Source organism: Chenopodium album, chromosome 24 (assembly GCF_948465745.1).
Source record: "Chenopodium album chromosome 24, dcCheAlbu1.1, whole genome shotgun sequence".
NCBI lineage: Eukaryota > Viridiplantae > Streptophyta > Magnoliopsida > Caryophyllales > Amaranthaceae > Chenopodium > Chenopodium album.
In genome coordinates this window covers 29,522,603-29,543,600 of record NC_137857.1, presented here as the reverse complement: position 1 = coordinate 29,543,600, position 20,998 = coordinate 29,522,603, and the positions used below count along the sequence as shown (strand labels likewise).

At 34.0% G+C, this 20,998-nt stretch overlaps 2 protein-coding genes across 2 annotated transcripts; both read left to right on the top strand.

The window, feature by feature from the left end:
* The first annotated feature begins 3,847 nt into the window (after window positions 1-3,847).
* Window positions 3,848-5,711, top strand: LOC145612375 (cyclic phosphodiesterase-like). The gene is made up of 3 exons (XM_081667749.1): window positions 3,848-4,128; window positions 4,282-4,336; window positions 5,353-5,711. The coding sequence occupies exons 1-3, from the start codon at window positions 3,856-3,858 to the stop codon at window positions 5,553-5,555; spliced, it is 531 nt and encodes a 176-aa protein (XP_081523875.1). The 5' UTR covers window positions 3,848-3,855; the 3' UTR covers window positions 5,556-5,711.
* Window positions 5,712-7,604: 1,893 nt separating this feature from the next.
* Window positions 7,605-9,354, top strand: LOC145611907 (cyclic phosphodiesterase-like). Its single transcript, XM_081667290.1, has 3 exons — window positions 7,605-8,240; window positions 8,784-8,838; window positions 8,989-9,354. The coding sequence occupies exons 1-3, from the start codon at window positions 7,926-7,928 to the stop codon at window positions 9,189-9,191; spliced, it is 573 nt and encodes a 190-aa protein (XP_081523416.1). The 5' UTR covers window positions 7,605-7,925; the 3' UTR covers window positions 9,192-9,354.
* Window positions 9,355-20,998: the final 11,644 nt, after the last annotated feature.

The window sequence follows — 20,998 nt, the reverse complement described above, 5'->3', positions numbered from 1 at the left end:
AACATAACCTTTTTACTAATGTGTGGTTGGTGCACCCGAGTGCATCACGCCAGAAAGAATATTAGGTATATTTAAAAGAACATGGGCGAAAAAACAAGAACGTTATAGACATTTATAAAGAACGCGATCAGACTATGTTCTTTGAGTTTGATTATTATATTCTTTGAGTTTGAACTATATGTTCTTTACATTGTACAATATGCACTTAAGTGTATGTACATAAAAAAAAATGTTAAATTCAACCACCTAGAGTAACCATGAAAAAAAATGCTTTTTGATGTATTATCATGTTCCTTTTTAAAAAACTTTATGTTCTTTGTCTAATGATGATCAAAGTTAGCTCGGCCAGTTGGCCTGGCTCGATTTTTTTTTTTTTTGGCGGATTTGAAAATGTGTTTTTATGCATTTTTAGTTGTTTTTTCCTAGCCCGAAAAGCTCGCACGGCTCGACTATTTTAGGCGGGTTTGGGCACAAAATTCCAGCCTGAAGCTTCGCCCGCTCGAGTCAGGGCATCCCCTTTCTTTGTATTGAATGGGACGGCCCGGTCAGAGGATTGGGTTGATTTTTTTACCTCGATCCCAGCTGCGGCTTGCCTAATGAACACCTCTATCCTTGTTAGACACAAACATGTTGTTTTTGTCAAACATGAGGTTCTTTTTTAAACAAATTTAACCACCTGAGTAACCATGATAAATGACATGTTCTTTAATGTATTATCAAGTTCTTTTTGTAAAGATTTTATGTTTTTTGTAATGTCATGTTCTTTTCTCGAACACGAGTATGTTCTTTTTCAAACACAAATATGTTCTTTTTCAAACACTAATGTGTTATTTTTTTCGCTCGTATTCTTTAAAATGTGTCTAATGTTCTTTCCGGGTTCATCATGCGCATGGGTGCATCATGTGGTGTCGAAATGAACACAAATTAATAATAATTACCTTAAGAATAATAAACAGTAATTACCGGAAGTAGGGGTCGATCCCACAAAGAATGTGACTGGAAATAACTAAGAATAAGATCCAAACACTTAAGTAATAAGACTCAAGACAATAAAAGAAACGATTGGGGGGAATTTAAGGATAGGAACAACGAACTAACAACAAAATCTAACTAGGAACTCAAACTAACTAGAACAAAGAACAGAAAAAAATACTTGAGATACTCAGCAATTGTACATAGAAATCCACCATGTATATGTATAATCCCGGGCATATCACTTAACCCTTTAGAATAGCACTACTACAAAAAATGGAATAGAGAACTGTTGAAATAGGCTCTATAGAACACCTCACAAGCGTCCTTTTGCTAAGCGATGTGTAAAGTTTACAGAACGGGTACAAGAGGCGTTCTATATGCAAGGGAAAAGAGAACGGGTACAAGAGGCGTTCTAAATGCAAGAGATAACCATTCTCTATTCTATTTCATATGCTTATAAAAAATGAATAATAGAGAACAGTTAGCAGTTCTCTTTTGATTATTTTTTTTTTTTGAAAAAAAATAATTTAAAAAAATATTATTTTTTACATCAGGGAGGTTGCATACATGCTAATCTACATCATAAATCAATGAAATAAATTGAATTGAAATTGAAAAAGTCAAACATAAACACCAAATTAAAACAAATTTTATTGTCCTTTATATTCAATCAATTACATCTCATGCCTCAAAAAAAAAAATAAATAAATAAATAATAAAACGTCTAATGTGATTAATAAAAAAAATCATGACATTGCTTTACTGCTACAATAATACTCCCTCCTTTTTTTTTATATGCATCACTTGGTGATGCGCGGAGTTTTAGGAGGGTAATATAATATTAAGAGTGGATGAATAATATATCATAGTATAAGTAAGATGGGGACCATGAAAGAGAAAGAATGTGAGAGAGTAGATATTTTTATTATATAAGTGGGGACCATAGAGGAGAGAGAAATGAAAAAATAATTTAAGTGGGGTTTAAAGTAAGAGAGAGAATTGATAAAATAAAGTATAAAGTTTCCAAATAAGAAAGTGATGCATTTAAAAAAAAAAAAAACACCCATAAAAGGGAAGTGATGTGTATAAAAAAAAACGGAGGGAGTATCACCTACTACCACATCAAAAGGAGAAAGACTAAATTAAGGCGCAACATTCGAGCTTAATCTTCTTGCTCGTATCCCAGATTTCGAAAAAAATAATGTTAAGAGGGGTTAAAATTCATTTGGGCCTTTTCATATGTTAGATTTTTCTTCTGTATTTTCAAAAAAATAATGTTAAGCATATAGAACGGCTAACTAAAAGGGGTGATCTATATCTTTAGTGTAAAATTTGGATATCAAATAGAACGGTTAACCAAGAAATGCGTTCTATAAAATAAAATTAATTACAATTTAAAAAATAAATAAATTAATCAAATAGAACAGTTAAATTAGATAGGCGTTCTGTATAATCCTGGAGATCGCCTATCTAAGTTAACCGTTTTACATCTTGCGTTTCTTATTCTAGTTTTTGTAGTAGTTTAACTTGACTTATGGAACAAGTTCCTCTGTTTTCCCTTATTAATGACTAGATTCGATACGACTTTCACTAACCCTAACTAACAGATAACCCCTATACTATGAGTAAGAGAATTTAACCTGATGACAACATTAGGAACTAGGAAAACATCAAGCCTAGACAACCATAGCATTATTGGCACACGATTTTACCTAATTAAATCAAGAATTACTTTACAATTATTAACAGAGTGGAACGTCCTCCTCTACAATTGGTTTCTACTACATTAATATAATGCGCTCAAGCAATTACGGATTTAGTTTCATTAATTATCGATAGAAATCAGACCCAAACAATTAAAAGTTGTACACTTATCATCATTCATATAAATAAACAGTAATTCAAGAATATTCAAAAGCATTAATCATTAAAACAAATAGTACTCGTCTCAAATACTTATTACATGGTTTCAAACTAATAGTTACTAAGCATAACAAGCTAAGGACTCATAACAGAGAGATAAACGAAACAAGAACCCATCAAGTTCCTCATATATTCGGATCTGAATTCCTCTCAAGTTGCTTCGAGTTCCTCCGCTAAAGTGTATCACGAACAATAACGAATGACTCCTAACCCTTGAGAGGTTTCAGAGTAAAGTTTCCGTTCTCTAGTGTCTCCCCTTTTCTCTTTGATTTCGTGGCTTTAAATAGGCTAAGAGATGAGTTGGCATCTTTCAAAGATAAGGAAAGTAATTAGATAAGATTATGATGATATCTTTCTTTCCATATCATAACCAATTAATAAGATCTTCTTATTAATCAAATACATCCTTTCCAACCCCAAAGACATTCCAAATTCGTGGATTTAATGAACCTAGACGAACAAAATGTGTCCAACAACCTCTTTTCATCCCCGTCAGTTTATCAATTCCTCCTAGGAACTTCCATTTGTGTTTCGCATTGGCTCCTTTATTTGGTTCATCTTCTTATCTTCTGAAACCACTCAGTAACCTATAAAAACACATAAAATAGAAATAAGCCATAAAATATATCAAAAATATAAATACAGACACTAAAATGCTAAAGGAACTAATTTAACCTAAAATCTAATTAGGAACATGGATATAATATAGTGTCGGAAATGACACTCATTAGTGCACCCAGGTGCACTATAATATTTTCACCTTATCACAGGTCAGTCGTCATTGTTGACCATTAATAAGCGGAGAATAAATTACATGTTAGATGGGGCCCTTAATTGCTTGGTTAGGCTAAATTAATTATAATAGTGTTAAAAAGTACATATATATAAATATATATATGTTATTACTTCAAAGTTTAGACTTTGCACATGTATAGACCAAAATCTTTCAGGTAGTCCATGGAAACCCAACCACATGCATATTCAGTGTGGGCGATTCCACCGGAACACGTGAAAGAGAGACTGAAGAAGCTGATGGGCACACTCCGATCAGAGTTTGGCGGCCCCAAGCTTGTTCCTCACCTTACAGTTGTTCGAGCCGTTACCCTGACGCCAGAAGATGCACTTGAGAAATTCAGATCATCTTGTAAGGGACTAAAGGCGTACAGTGTTCAAGCTAGTGGCGTCTCAACTGGAACTTGCCCTTACCTCCTATTCGACGCTACTCCTGAGGTACATCGATCTAGTGATGTGTTGTTATTGCCATTAGTCTATAAAACGTAAATTGTCAACTCAAATTTTGGATCGATGACATAACTTTTTTGAATCGTAAGATTTAGAAGACTATAACTAATTACAATAACTATGTGTGTAAGTGTGTTGCAGGTTGTTGGAACTAGTGATCACTGCTGTGGCCATTTTGGATACAACCGCACCGCGCGTAAGTTCATTAACACTTCATATTTTAGCTAGGCGTATTATTGGATAAAAAGTTGGCTAGTTTAATTTTCTATCCAATTAGTTTAATTTACATTTAAGAGGTAAACTTCAATACGAAATATACAGTTATAATATGATATATACAATTATAGTGATAAAACATTTGTATTTGTTGAGAATTTTCGGTCCAAAAAATGGTAAAATTGTAATTTAGTAGTCCTGTTTTATTACAATCACACCATCACTATCTCTTCTTCCCTATTTTCACATTCATTTTGCTTAGTTTGACTTTTATTACTCCCTCAATGTATTACTCCCAATCCAAACATGCCCTAAATAGTGATATTAATGTGGGGACAAAGCAAACACCTACCTCTAATAAATAGCAAGTGTTAAAACAAAGTAAGCTTTACATCTCCTTACCATTATAATCCATATCAAAGAAGTTGGTGGTCTGCTAGTCTATCTTATCATGGGCCTTGGCCCATGGTCCAACAACTAATTCTTAAAAGTAATAGTAACAGATGGATGTAGTTTTAATAGGGCTAGTTAGACCCACTAGTTAGCATATGGGGAAGTGACATATATTTTGAAACCGAGAAAGTTCAATAGTGCATATTTTTTAGTTCATTACATTTATAACTAGTTATTGACCCGGGCGATGCCCCGGCTCGGATTATCATAAATTCATAAGTTCGTTTGATCAAATTAATTTAGAAGGGTTGATGTTGAACAATATTAATAACTGAATGCAAATATAATAAGAGGTTAATATGAAAAGATTTTGAATTAAACTAAACACTATAGCATTAAAATTAGACCAATGAAGAGTTTTTGTTAAAGAGACTAAACATTAATACAATTCATCAATATGGTGAGAGAAGAGGGATGACACGTAGGATAACATGTAGTGCATATGCGGCATATGGGTGACACATGTCGTTAGCATATTGTCCCCATGAGTTTTAATAATATTATAGATTTACTTTGATTTATTACAATAATCGAATTTTGCAGCTTACAAACCACACATGAGCCTTCTATATGCGGACTTAACAGACGAAGAGAAGAAGAGAGCAGAAGAGAGAGCTATAATTTTGGATGAAAGCATTGTGAACTTGAGTTTTACGATAGATCGTCTGGCACTCTACATAACTGATGAAGATAAGACTCTCAAATCTTGGAAGAAGGTGTCTGAATGTGAACTCCAAGCCATTTAGGCTTTTGTATAATTTACTACTTGTAATTTTAAATTTCTAAAATCTTTAATTAGCTAGTAATGAATAAGTTTCTGTCATTTGTAGACGCCTTGCATATGTTTGCGATTGTGATTTGTAAACATTTGCTTCCAATAATAAAATCTGCTACTTAGACCTGTCTAAAGTTACGTACTCAACTTAGGTTTATTTTTAATAAGGTAAAGAATTTAGATGATAGATCTTATTGGACAATTAGTCTAAGGTGCACCCTTGTGCACCTTAGATAGGTGCAACAACGTAAAAAAAATTAACATTACGCTTTACAAAATGAACATATAGTAAACAAATATGAACTTTTAGTAAAAAAAGTATGAACATGAAAAAAAAAATGAACATTTAATAATAAAAAATGAACACATAAAAAAAATGAACATTTAATACTTATAACGCATATGTTTCGTAATCATATTATTTTTTATTTCTTTAAATTTTATTTTCATAATTAAATGCATTATATTCGTTATAATATTTTATATGTTCATATATAATTTCAAATATTCATAATGTAAATATGTAGTGTTGTTCATGATAAATTAATTAAATATGTTTATGCATATGTTTTCTTTCTTAAATGTTTATGTTCATATTTTTTTACGCATATGTTCACCTTTGGAATGCTTATATTCACTTTAAGAAAACCAATGCTTACGTTCATATTTTGAAATGTTATGTTCACTTTCTAAAATGCATAAGTTCATATTTTTTATGTCTATGTACACTTTCTCAAAAGCTAATGTTCACATTTATGGGAACCTATGCATATGTTCATATTTTGCATGATTATGTTCAAATAAAAAAAATGCAGAAAATTAGATAAAATTCATTTCGTTGGAATTAAGAAAATCATATACTACCTCCGTTAACATTTAGTTGCAACTTTGAAATATTTTATGTCTCTCAAATAATACCCCAAAGTTGCAACTAAATGTTAACGAAGGTAGTATAACCTAATCAATTGAAATTAATCACAAATTCACCACATAAGAAATTGAAAATCACACATTTTTATGCCTATGTTCACTTTCTGAAAAGCTAATGTTCATATTTTTTTTATACCTATGTTCACTTTCTGAAAAGCTAATGTTCATATTTTTTTTATACCTATGTTCACTTTCTGAAAAGCTAATGTTCATATTGTGCTGTTGTTACACCTATTTTTAGGTGCATGAGTTTGCACCTAAGAATATGCGCTTATCGGAACGAGCTTTACACTGGTGGACTCAATTCAAATTTGAATGCCAAACGGCCCAAACCCTTGAGAGAGGAAAAAGTCTTTTATTAGTAGTATTTTTTGGTATATAACCACCTCTAAAAGCACTCTGTATTGAACTAACTATCCTTTTTTATTCGAAATTAAAAAATACCACCCATCAATGTCAAGCAATTTCACTACCTTTTTTCAATTTCGGCCATTTTCTGACTTAGGGGTCACAAAATGTAAAATCAAAATAAAATTATATGTAATGATTTGATACTTATATAAAAATTAAGCAATCAATACTAGTGGCTTATAAAATAGAATTATATATAGCACACAGAAATGATGGAAAGAGATAGAAGTTATACGCTATGAAAGTATGAAAACACATTGCATTGTATATTTGTAACTCCCCAATTTCAATCCTTCCAATTAAAAATGTGCTTTATAAAATGATGAATATCTTGCAATAATATGCTTTTTCCTTGGACAAATGGACAGGTAAGATAATAAGGGATTCGATTGGAAGATTTGGAACTAAGTGGCCAAAAAGAGTTATTCTACGCTTAATTATGATAATTAGCCGCGTAAAGACAACGCAACGTAACACAAAGTTATATTCCACTCCCACTTGTAACAATAGTAGTCTATCAACTATGTCATCTTCTCACCTACAAAAAATTATTGTAATAATAATCAGACTTGTATAATCTACTCCTACTTTTTTAAAAAATTTCATTACTTTAACTTATTCATTATCCATACTGTTTTTTACTTATTATTTAACTATTGTGAAATGATTGTGTCTTATTATGTAATATATTATTGTATTAGTTATAATGTCTAATTTCTAATTTAATTTTTTTTTTTATAATAAAATATATATCTCGGTAAATATATTCTCACAAGATGATCCAGCTCTGATCTGCTACCAATAATACCCCGTATGTGTGAACATAACGTAAAATGTGAAGGCATGATTGACATACTCCAAAAAAAAATAACATTTGCCAGGCTTATAAATACAAAACATGACGTATAATTCCTACATCAAAAAAACATATCATTCCTAAGTCCACAAATTGGTTACCATTTTTCTCTTACAAATAGATTAACCTCATTTGTATCCGTCAATGTCTGATCATACGGTAGGTCGGAAGCCATCAGGTGACGAGGAGGGGGCGTACGCGGTGTGGGCGACTCCATCAAAGGATGCAAAGATGAGGCTGAAGAAGTTGATGAGCGGCCTACGATCGAAGTTCGGTGGGCCCAAGTTTGATCCTCATCTTACTGTTGTAGGGCCAATCAGTTTAACGGGGAAAGATGCAAAAGAGAAATTTCGGGCAGCTTGCCGGGGGTTGAAAGCTTATCCTGCTCAAGCTCAGGAAATTTCTACCGGTAATTCTTTCTGGCAGTCTGTTTACCTCCGCCTCAACGCCACCCCCAAGGTAATTCAACAAAGTATTTCCTTGGATTATAAATCGTCTTGTTAGATTATCTTAAGCATAGTGGTAATTATTTTAAGGATGATTACTATACCATTTTTAATAAATATTGTATAACCGTAATGACTAATTATGTGTATTGAATACATTAATTCTTTTATATGTGCATGGAAAACTATGAAAGCAAGTAATAGAAATAAAAAGAAACTTGCGTTATTTATAAACAAAATTTTGAAAATTTATGTTCTAGTAATTAATAAAGTGTTATATGTGTGGCTAATCATACCATACGCCCTATAACACTGGTGGAGTAATCTCTATCACAGTGACGAAATAACTCCTATGATGGTTGGCCACACAGTGTGACCAGCCACATATAAAAGTTGTGAATAAGGATCACTCTAATCCTATCTTCGCATCATAAAAGATATTCTCAGCATTTGCTCGTCTAAACTTATATTCTGACCTAAACTGTATATAATTTTGATGAGTTACTCCATATTAACTTATCTAAATTTATGTTATTTGTTATATAATCTCTCATAGGTGCTTGGAATTAGTAGTCATTTCGATGAACACTTTGGTAACACCCGTACAACACGTAAGTTTGAAATGTTGTAATTGAGCTTGTTTATTAACCATTTTACATTTTTACCTTATTAACCATTTTACATATCTGTAACTAATAGATCGAGCCTTATTCACTACTGCTTGTATTTGATTTGTTACGAAAAATAATAAACTTTTGCAGCTTACTTACCACACATGAGCCTTCTATATGGAGACTTGACGGATGAAGAGAAGAATGAAGTTATAGAGGAAGCTAAAACCCTAGATGAAACCATTGATACCATGAGCTTCGCGATAGATCGCCTAGAACTGTACATTACACCTGATGATAAGACTCTCAAGTCCTGGATTAAGGTGGAAGAATATGAGCTTTGTGCACATTGATCTTCGTTTTTCCTATCTTATTTGTACTAAATTTGTGGCATTATACTTAGTGTCCATGTATTGTTAAAGTTCATGTTGATGTTTCTGGAAGGACGACTACTGATGTATGTTGTTATGCGAACCTTATGCTGTTAAATTGAATTTTTTTTTCATGTTGCTTTTATTTGGTGCTCTTGGTTATATTTTAAGGAAAATACACTTTAGTAATCCCAACTTTGCTCAGTTTAATTTTAAATAGTCCCAACTTTTCGATTATTCTGCAATAATCCTAACTTTTGCCTGCGTATTCTTTCTCCAATCTCGTTTACCGAGAAAGAGTTAATTTTATTCTTACAAAAACAAAAATATTGTAACGTTGGGACTATTTAAATTATTAAGTTTTCTTTTGGAAGGGAATTAATAAGTTTATTGGTTAACAAAATTATTAAGCTGTTTTTGGAAGGGAATTAATAAATTTTTGGGAAATTCTACATGGTGGCCTCAAGAATTCAGTTTTTCTACGTGAAAGATGAACTTTTTTCCAACTCTCTTAAGTGGCCCTAAGGTTTTTAAAAATTAAGCATAGTGCCCAATTTTTGGTTTTTTGGCTAACTATTTTAATTTTCGGTTAACAATAAGTAATTAAAAAAGAAAATTAAAAAAAATTATCTAAAAAAAAATGAAACACCAATTTAACCAGCTGCCACCCACGACAGTAACCACCTGTCGAACTAGATGCTTCCGTTGCCGGTACGCCCAGAACTCCTCCTTCAATGCCGACTCGCCCACACCCTCCCCCCCCCCGGCGCCGGTGCTACCCTAACCTCCATCCCATCCTTCCCTAACCACCGTAACCTCGCTCAGCCCCCACAAATCGAAAACTCCTAAAAGTTGCCGGAAAAGTCAGGGTACCCCTCCCCACACACTCAAAACCCTAGCGTTGGCCTTTTAAAAGTGTAGGGGAAGGGGCGGCCGGACTTTTTAAGTCGAGATTTTGGGATTTTTGAGGGCTTGGGTTGGGTTACGGGATCGGGTATGGGTCGGTTTATAGGGGTTGCGGTTGTTGGAAAAAGGGAATTGAAGTAAGGGAGGTCAGGGAAGTCACCAATGTTGGGAAATTGGAAATAAGAGTGCTGGCGCCGGCGATGGCTAGCCGTGGGGTTTAGCAGGTGGTTGAATGTGTGGCAGATGGGTGGTTTAAGTTTTTTTATCTTTTTTATTTATTTATTTATTTATTTATTTATTTTGAAGAATTTGGTTTTGTTAAAAAAATTAGTTATGTTAATTTGAAAACTAAAAAAGTTAGCCATAAAACCAAAAAAAAAGACACTATACTTAATTTTTCAAAACTTGGGTGCCACTTAAGAGAGGTAGAAAAAAGATTGACTTCCACATAGAAAATTTAGAACTAGAAGACCACCATGTAGAATTTCCCTAAGTTTTTTTTATAAAAATATAAAAAAAAAAAGATAAAAAATAAATAAATCAAAGCCCATCCATCCATGACCACTGCCGGTGGCCACGACCTCCCCAGCCTATCCCTATATCCTTCCTCAGTTCCTGACTTCTACCGCCCATCACCAAATACCGACACTCCCTTGCTTTCCTCACCCCAAAAACCTGGCCCCACCAATTTCTAAATCCCCAAAAACGTAGTCATCGGGAGCTTGGGATCACTTTCGAAGGTAGGGAAGGGAGGAGGTCTGTTTTCGAATTGAGAGAAAGGATGGGGGCCGGTTTTAGTAGTGTGGGAAGATAGAGGTTTCGGATTTTGCGGCATGGGAAAGGAGGAGGTCCATCTAGGGGGTTACGTCGGGGAGGGGAATGGTACAGTGGCAGCGTTGTGAAGGATGATGGCGGTCACTACTAAAATTCGGCCAAATTGCGACCACCTCAAACGGTCGCAGAAACTAGCAAAAACGGTCGCAAAACATAATTGCGACCGTCAACGGTCGTAACATGACGGTCTTTATTCTCCTGGTCGCAAAAAAACAAAATTACGACCGTTTGGCGGTCGCAGATTTTTTGCGACCGTTTTTTCTATTTTCAACGACCGTTGAGAAAACGGTCGCAAATATTAATAATTACGACCGCTTTATGAAACGGTCGCAGATCTTGAAATTAGCGACCGTCATAAGCGGTCGCAAAAAGTTTTTAAAAAAACAAAAAAAAAAAGAAAACAGTCCCATCACCCACCCTTGACCCAGATCCACCGAAACTAGATCCCACCGAACCACCACCACTACCCACCCTAAACAACCACTAGCCGCCGCCCTCTACCCACCATCACCTTCGCCCACCTTCAACGACCAATATTTACCACCACCCATCCACCCTTAACCCAGAAAAACATAAATTTATCAAAAAAAAATTAACACGACAAACATCTGATTAAACCAACAAAAACAACCCATATAATTTCTAACAAATTTACAAAAATCAAACAAAAAATCGAAAACAAAAAAAAAAGCAACATAAATTACTCAAAACAATTTAACCCACAAATAAAATGCACAAAAATTAAACAAAAAATCAACAAAAAATACGAACACAAATCAAACCCACAAACACTAAGCAATTCGTATTTCAAAAATTCAACTATAAAAAACCCACAAAAATTCAGACAACAATCACACAATTTCGACAAAAATCGAACAACAATTCGAACAAAATCAACAAAAATTAGAACCAAAAGTCAAAACTCAAACAAAAACACAAACAAAAATCGAAAAAAAAATTGAACAATCATAGAAATTAGAGAACAAAATAAAACAACAAAAGTTGAAAATAATAAGCAAAAAACATAATAAAAATTCAGAGAAAAAACACATACCTCTCACAAAACTTCTTCCTCTTTAGGTTTATATGGTCAAATTCGACCATAAAAACTCCAGATCTGGAATTTTAATGGTCGAATTTGACAATTAATACCAAACTTTGACGAGAGTACAACACCACAATTCATTAGTTGACAGAAATCCCAAGAAAAAGATAAGATGAAGAAGAAACAAAGAAACAGAGATGGAGCGAAAATCTTAAGGAAAAAGAATGAAAAGGAGAAGACTGGGGAAAGAATACGGGAGGGAGAATAGGAGGAAATTTAGAGAAAGAGAATTCATGAGCAGTTTGCATTGTTTGGTTTCTCGGCAATGAAAGTCACAAAATAGGAGATGATAGTGAAGGAGGATAATGAATTAGAGAGAGGAGGAACGTGAGAAGGAAAAGAAGGAAAGAGAGGAGATAAGGAAAATGAAGGGAGAGAGGCGTTGTGTAAAAAAAATTAGGGTTAGTGTGAGTTGGAAGTTGGAATCCCTTTTATACCCTATTTTAAAAATTAAAAAAAAAACAATTACAACTGTTGAAACGGTCCCAAAATAAGAAATCTGCGACCGTTTTAGAGGCGGTCGCAGATTATGATATTTACGACCGCCTAAGAGACGGTCGTAGATTATGACATTTACGACCATCTCTTTGACGGTCGCAGATTATGATATTTACGACCGTCTAAGAGACGGTCGCAGATTATGACATTTACGACCGTCTCTTAGACGGTCGCAAACAATTTAATTTAATTTAGAATTATTTTTAATTGTTCAAACATCCTAGCGACCGTCTAAAAAGCTAAAAACGGTCGTAATACGGTCGCAAATTTGCGACCGTTGTCAAAGCAGTCGTAATATTGCGACCACATAAAAAAACAGTCGCAAATTTCATAATTTGCGACCGTTTTTCAGACGGTCGTAGAAAAACGGTCGCAATTTAGCCGAATTTTAGTAGTGGGTGTCCGAGGTGGAGTTAGGGTTGAGGCGCCAATTTTCTGTGTTAGGGGTGGTTTGGCGGCGAAAAGCGGCGGCTGGTCGAATCTGGGATATGCTTGGTAGAAGGTCATCATTGGTGGCTGGTGTAGTGGCCGGTGGTTTGGGTTTTTAAATTTTTTTTCTTTTTCATTTTTTTTTTTTGAAGACCAATCATGTGTTGGCACATTTTAGGTAACCTAGGATAAAGTGTTGTTGACATGTTTGAGATTTTAGAAAGAAAACGTAGGTAAAAGTTGGGATTATTGCAGATTAATTAAAAATTAGGATTATTTAAAGTAAATTGGGAAAAGTTGAATTTTTTTTTAATTTTTTTATTTTTGGTGAAAGACAAAGTTGATGTACGTGTATTTGGGAAAAATACGGCTCACCCTCAATAGAGATCGATCCTTGGCGATGGAGATATATATATATATAAATACATAAGACCTAATACACTGAAAATACCGTTTCGTTCTTTACATGTATAAATTGCCCTAATACACCCCCTCAATCTTTACGTGGTACTATTACGGACAGATTGGTGCGATGTTTACAAAATAAATCATTTGTAAGTCCTTTCGTAAAAATAACTGCAACCTACAAATGACTCGGAATATGTCGAACCTAAAGCCCTCCACTAGTTACCATCTCACGAACAAAATGATAATCAACATCAATATGTTTACTACGATCATGATTGACTAGATTAGCTGAAAGGTATGTAGCTGATACATCCTCACAACATAATATCGCTGGTCGTCACATAAAATAACCAAGTTTAGCTAATAATTGTCATACCTAATTGGTGTCAGCCACTGTATACGCAACCCGCACGATACTCGGCTTCAGTGGAGGACTTTGAAACTGTAGGTTGCTTCTTAGAACGCCAAGAAATAAAATTCTTCCCAAGAAAAACAGCATGACCTGTTGTAGACCGTCGATCATCAGGGCAGCCAGCCTAGCCTGCATCATAATATGCTATGACAATAGTAGGAGTGTTTGTAGAATGAAGAAGCAGGCCAAGATCTGGTGTCCCCTGCAAAAATCGGAATATTCTTTTCACAGCATGAAGGTGAGTAGTAGGAGGAGCATGCATAAATTGAGACACCATATTAACAGCATAAGCAATGTCAGGACGTGTCATAAACAAATATTGCAAAGCACCAACCATATATGCTACAATATTCAGTCGAATCAAAAAGGAGTTCCCAATCTAAAAGAGATAAATAGACTCTAGATTGAATCGGTGTGCGAATAGGTTTCGAAGTTTGCAAGTGAAATTTACGAATGAGTTCCAGGATATTTTTCTCTTCAGATATATAAACGTGTAAAAGTTCGCACAACCTAAATAACAAGGAAATAATGCAAGTGCCCCAAATCCTTCATAGAAATTTGGAAGACAAAAGCCTGACAAACTTAGAAACCAGATCTGGATTACTACTCGTAAGAATAATGTCATCGACATAAACAAGTAGAATAACAATGTGACCCATTTATCTAAGAGTAAACATGTAAGTGTCATTCTTGCTTCATTTGAAACCAATGAATAAAAGATAATTACTGAAACCAGAAAACCATGCCTGAGGGGCCTGTTTCAAACCATAAATGGACTTTTGAGCTTAAGAACATGTTGAGGTTTGGAAGAATCAACAAAATCTGGAGGTTGTTGCATATACACCTCTTCATTTAGATAACCATTAAGAAAAGCACTTTTTACATCTAACAGACGAATTGTCCATTTAAAAGTGATAGCAATAGTATGAACTAAGCGAATTGTAGTAGTCTTAACAACTGGACTAAAGGTTTTAAAGTAATCAATACCTGCCTATTGATGAATTCTGAGAACAACTAGTCTAGTTTTATACCGCATCACATTTTGGAATCTGCTATAATTGTGTAAATCCACTGACAACCAAGCAAGATTTTATCATAATTATGAGGTACTAACTCCCATGTATCATTGGTAATCATAGCATTATACTTCAATAACGTACGAGGTTTACGAATTCCGTCTTTTAAACGAGTGGTCATAATATGAGTATTTGACGCATTAGACGCAAAGATACCAGTGGAAGGGGGAGCTAACTCTGATGATGGGACTGACTTGGATGAAACAGAAGAAAGGTAATTTGGCGGTGCTAGAGATGACATGACCAAATTAGGGGACATAGGTCGTGTGACAGTAGACTCTATTGTGGTTGCAGGCCATGGGTCCCATGGACTTATGTAGACTTCTGACCAGGTGCTCCAGCAGATAAATCTCCATGAGAGGGACTAGGTAGGGTAGACTCATTCAATGGGGAAGAATGAAGTAGGAGAGTAGATTGTGCGTGTTGCCGTACAATACCTGCTCAAGCAAGGTGGTGGACGAAAACAATAAGGTGGAGGCGGTGGTGTTAGCCCTAATGCCGAGGTGTACTGCGGGATTGATGATGATAAGGACAATTAACCAAAACCTGGTGGAAATTGACCAGGAATAAAGGAGTTTTGTTGATGTGGAAGATGGTAGGCCATAAAAAGGCACCGAAGGACTAGCAGCGCCACCAGAGAAAGGGAAATTTCGGGGAAGCGAAGGTGTAGGTTGCACCCCTTAAAACGTCACACTAGAGGAGATAGGAACAAGGGTCTCTCCTACTCCAGTCGTGGAAAGGGAACGACCGGAGAAACACCACTAGACAGTGTGAATGGCGTAAACCCAATGTCAGCCGGAGCCGATAGACCAAAAGAAGTAGGTGGCGGAATGCACGCATGACATTACAGTAAATGACATGTACCGCTATGTACCACTATAGTAATGTACCGCTATGTACCACTAATTTTATTAATTAAATATAACTATTTAACATTTGAAATTTTAAATAGACTTCAAATCTAGCCAAGTTGGTCAAGTGTTTCCTATCTTCACTTGAAGGTATCATGATCGATTCTTCTTGCAAATCCCATTTTTTTTTTTTTTTCAATTATAGTGCTTCATCATTTAAAATAAAATTTTACATGTTATTTGATTTGAATGGCATATTATTTAATTTGAATAGTAACACTTAGCTTTTTTTTTCCTCTTCTCTAATATAATTGACCAAAATATGATATACCATACACAGAGGGATTTAATTCTCACAAAATCTAATAAACGAGCATTTAATAGTAGGACGCAGAGAATATTTATACACAAATTTTTTTATGTGGCTGACACACTGTGTGGCCGGAGTTACTCGAGTTATTCGGTCAGGAGTTACTCGATCAGGGGTTACTTGAGGGGTTTGGTCTGAGGTTACTCGATCAACGGTTACTTGATTAGGGGTTACTCTACCAGGGGTTACTTGAGGGATTTAGTCAGGGGTTACTTGACCCATTAAGTCATCTTGACTAGAAAGGATGTGTAAATAAAGCACCACAATTTTTATGTTGCCACATCCAATTAATATGTAATGTTGTAAATATAGCTTATGTAGGATTTGAACCTACATCTATGTACAAAGGTGCATTGCTCTACCATTTGAGCCATTAAGCTTTCAAATTAAAAATAAGCTATTCAATAGAAAATACTACAACACAATTTGAAGAGAACAAAACTAAATCTCCGCATGATAGGAAATTAATAAGCTAGTACAAACCATGTCACTTACATAAGAGCAATTTAGCAAACACTTAATTTGGCTACGCGACACTTACATTCACACCCTAAAGCTTTTGAATAATTATTACCTAAAAAAATCATATATCACTTGATTATGAAGTGATCTATCGTTATAGTTGACAACAATTTTTTGGATTTCGATCTGAAGAGTTTCTAGTCCGTATAATATAGGACAAGTGAGCTTCAAAACTATGGGAAAACCAGGGAGAAGCAATAAGAGACATACAATAATTCTTGCAAGAGTTGCAATACATATCGTTTATGGTACATAGCTATGTATTATTTAAAATAAATTAAAGTTTTAGTTTAAAAAACAGGAGTAACCGACTTTTTAAAATAAATAAAAGTTTTATTTTTTAATTTATATATATAATTTAGTAGTACATAGCAATACATATTGTTTGTGGTACATAGCAAGTATGTTATGTACTGTAGACTCTCTTATGAAATTTTGACTTTGGTTATTCATCAATTTGGATCGATGTTGTGTTAACTAACTTAAAGTTGGCTTGGCTACTAGAGGTCAATTATATAGAATGCATTATTAAATGTATTATAAGTATATCATTAATTAACTACATAGGCTTATAATTTTATCTATCAATTTATTTTAGATATTTGATCATTTAACAAGAAATTAAAGCTATTTATCTATACATACTTATGAAATACGACTATAAAAATATTGTGTTTGGATTTTCACCTTATGACAATGAATTTAGGAAAAATTTGAAAATATTATTTATATTGTAGTTCTATAATCCAATTTTATTTGTTTATTTATTTATTTATTTATTTATTTTGTTAAAACTGTGCACCGCACGGAACTAATCTAGTTAACCTAACAAATATGTTACCAATCGTTTACGTCATACTTTGAGCAAATGCATGTCAAAGGCCATTTTATTTCAGAATAATTAAAAGGTTATTTATTTTTGGAAGACCGTTAAAAGGTCATATTAATCCTCAAAAATTTTCCAAAAAAAAAAAATAGAAACATAAGGAGTATATCGGCAAATACAAGTTTATCTGCCAGATAAACGAACTTTTGTTATGGAACTTCTGTAAATATATTGAAAAAGCGTGGTCATTTATTTAGTATTTTTGGTGAGATGTCCAATATCAGTTAAAAATATCAGTTTTTGGCACCCCTCAAATAAGGCCCGGTTCAAACCGGTGCCGGTTTTGAACCGGTGGCAATTTGCAATTTTCTACTAGTAATTAATTACTGTTTGCAACTTGGATTTAGAAAATTACATATGTACCCCTCAGCTAGTATATGAAAAGACGCATATACCCCTCCTTTGGTACTTGAAAAGACAATTATATTTGTTTATCTGGGAACTTAACTGGGCACAACTCAAAGTATATTATACTATTATAGAGTAATATTTTCCTGCATGCATCCCCATCAATATATATATCAATAATTCAAATTAAAAGGAAAAATAGGCAAGCATTAATTATTTTATCAAAGTTAGAGCAAAACATAATTAAAAGGAAAAATATTCAAGCATTAATGGTGTTATCAATGTATATGTGAGAGCAAAAGAAGAAAGAAAAAATAAACAAACAAACATACTCAGACTAGTATTAAAGTGTTACGTACGTACGTGTTGATACATGGAGCAATAGGCAAACATTTGCATGGGCAAGCATTAATTGTGCAAAATATAATTAAAAGAAAAAATATGCAAGCATAAATGGTGTTTTCAAAGTACTTAAGAGCATAAGAAGAAAGAAAAATAAACAAACAAACATACTCAGACTAGTATTAAAGTGTTACTTACGTGTTGATACATGGAGCAGTAGTAGGCAAACATTTGCATGAAAACATATATACGCCTGTTCGACCCTAGTGTTTAAGTGCTTTAAGAGAGCTTTTACTGGTTTGACTTGATCAAACCACTACTTAACAAAAACTGTGAGTGTTTGGTAAAGTAGTGGTTAGGGTAGCTTTTAGTGATAGATGTAACTTTTATAAAAAGTCAAAAATATTAGCTTTTGAAAATAGAGGTAGCTTTTGAGGTAACTGTTAAAAATTTAATATATAGTTTTAAATATAAAATATTGATTTTTAATTATAACAGCTAGTCAACCGCTACTTTATCGAACACTCATACCTAAGTTATTTATCTTCACTGCAACAAACAGCTAAAAACTACCTACACAGCTTTTTTTGCCGAACACGCTCTTGATACTCGTACTCGTATAAGCTACACAATTTGTTTTCTGTTTTTTTTCTGAAAATAGCTATGTTTAATTTAAGATAACTATTTGTCAAAAACTACCAAATACAGCCCAGATTTTGTGAGAAACTATCTAATAAAAAAATGTTGTATACAACTACCTACCAAAATCTTAATTGTTGTAAAATACTACCTCCTCCATAAATCCATCATTGACCCACCTCAAAACACCCCCAAAACCACCGCTTTCACTCTAAAACCAACACAACCTACTTGAAATTGTCTTCACCAAGCTGAAACCACCTCCAATCCCAAAACCACTACCTCTAACCCCAAAAATCAACATCCCGAATCACGAAATTAAACTACCCTCACCAACTCGGAATATCTTCTAACCACCCCAAAAATAACCTTACCACCTTTGTGATGGTTTCGGGGGTGCATTGAGGTAGGTCAACGCCTTAATATTAGATCAAAGGTGGAAATTCGGCCAATGATAGTACCTTACAACATTTTATCTTTTATAAGGTAGTTTCTTACAACATAACTGCCTCTACTAAAAAAAATAAAAAATCATAACCGCCTAACATCTAAACTTATATATATATACTAGGTTAAAATCCACTATAATGTAGGATTGTTAATTATTTTTGACAATAGTACTACAAAATATAAAGTATTTCATTTTGGTGTATATGAAATATAATTGTCAAAGTGGAAAGAAAATAATGAAATATAAATAGTTTACATAAAGATTTTTCCAAAAAAAAGAAAAAAAAAATAATATAAACAAATAAATAAAAGAGAGAGAAGCAATAAGTTTGGTAATTTTTTCACAAGGTAATGACAAGTGTCTTGGTAGAATTAGCTTTTTTTTTTTTTTTTTTTTTTTTTGAAAGATGGAAGGATGTGCTTTTAGTATAGGTTAATAGATAGATATTAAAAAAAAAAAAAAAAACGTTCTTAAGAATGTCAATGTGTCATGTCTACCTCTAGCATATTTTTGTTTCATGTACTGGTTAACCATAAATGCATACTATGGGGTTTGAACATAAGACCTCATTAAATGAATACCAACTTATTAGCATCTAAGCTAGAAACTAATCACATTTTATCTATGCATATAAATATATATACATATTAGAAGTGAAATCAATAATTATTCAAAACTATTTATTATTGTCATGGTATTATTATAATTTACTAACAATATAAAAAATTCTTTCAAGCTCTTTAATAAAAATAATTATGATAATTATAATTTTTTGTAGGTTGTATGACATTATGTGAAGTAATTTGGTCTTCAAAAGACCCTCGAAGCAGACTTGTGGGTGGCTTTCTGCCTAATATTGCTCGATCTTCGCATAGTTTTAAGTTGCTTGATGGTCCCGCTAGTTCCGATTCCGGTTTTGGAGGTGAGCTTATGATGCAGAGGGTGACCAAGACCATTGCACTTATGGACAAGGTTGCTAAGCTTGATGATCCTTAGTGCAAGCTGCTATTGCTTAGGGCATGTACTGAAATAACTAAATTCTACTTTGCTTTGCGTACTTGTCCTCTTAGTACTTTTGAGGCGGCTCAGTACACATTTAACGAGGCTCTTCAATCTTCTTTGGAGTATATTGTTACTGCTTTAGGGCCTGGGTTTTGCAATTGGTAGTGGCGGCTTGCCACTTTACCATTTGCATTTGGAGGACTTGGTATGTATTCCGTAGGTGATGTTCGTAATTATGATTTTCTTGCTTCTCGGGTACATTCAAATGGATAATAAACAAAGCTTCTACGGCATGCTGACATTGTTAGTCTTAGTTGAGCCTTTAAGGATGCGTTGAGTCTATTTAATAGAACGGTGGAGTTTCACATTTTGAGTAATCCTATTGAGGTCGCTGCCCCTAATTCATGAAGAAATTGGCAGATATATATTTCACAAAGGTTACCGCTTCTGGAGAATCCACCTTTTCTTTATCTCCTCAACAATCAACATTGTGGAAATCGCAGCAGGGAGATCACACCTCTGCTTGGCTTTGAGCGTTTCCTATTTTGGGGTTGGGTCTGATGATGAATGAAAAGACTTATGGATGTGTGTTGTGCTACCGATTGGATGTTTCATTGTTCAATGTCTTTGAGCCTTGCTATACCTGTTAAAGTGTTTTTTGTGGGAATATTTTTGGTGATCACGCGGTGTGGCATGCTGGTATGGTGGGT

What these genes read in the sequence shown, in the direction of transcription:
- LOC145612375 (XM_081667749.1), top strand. Translation starts at nt 3,856, where the DNA reads ATGGAAACCCAACCACATGCATATTCAGTGTGGGCGATTCCACCGGAA. An exon ending in TATTCGACGCTACTCCTGAG is followed by an intron (nt 4,129 to 4,281) that starts GTACATCGATCT and finishes AGTGTGTTGCAG; the next exon opens with GTTGTTGGAACTAGTGATCA. An exon ending in TGGATACAACCGCACCGCGC is followed by an intron (nt 4,337 to 5,352) that starts GTAAGTTCATTA and finishes CGAATTTTGCAG; the next exon opens with CTTACAAACCACACATGAGC.
- LOC145611907 (XM_081667290.1), top strand. Translation starts at nt 7,926, where the DNA reads ATGTCTGATCATACGGTAGGTCGGAAGCCATCAGGTGACGAGGAGGGG. An exon ending in GCCTCAACGCCACCCCCAAG is followed by an intron (nt 8,241 to 8,783) that starts GTAATTCAACAA and finishes AATCTCTCATAG; the next exon opens with GTGCTTGGAATTAGTAGTCA. An exon ending in TGGTAACACCCGTACAACAC is followed by an intron (nt 8,839 to 8,988) that starts GTAAGTTTGAAA and finishes AAACTTTTGCAG; the next exon opens with CTTACTTACCACACATGAGC.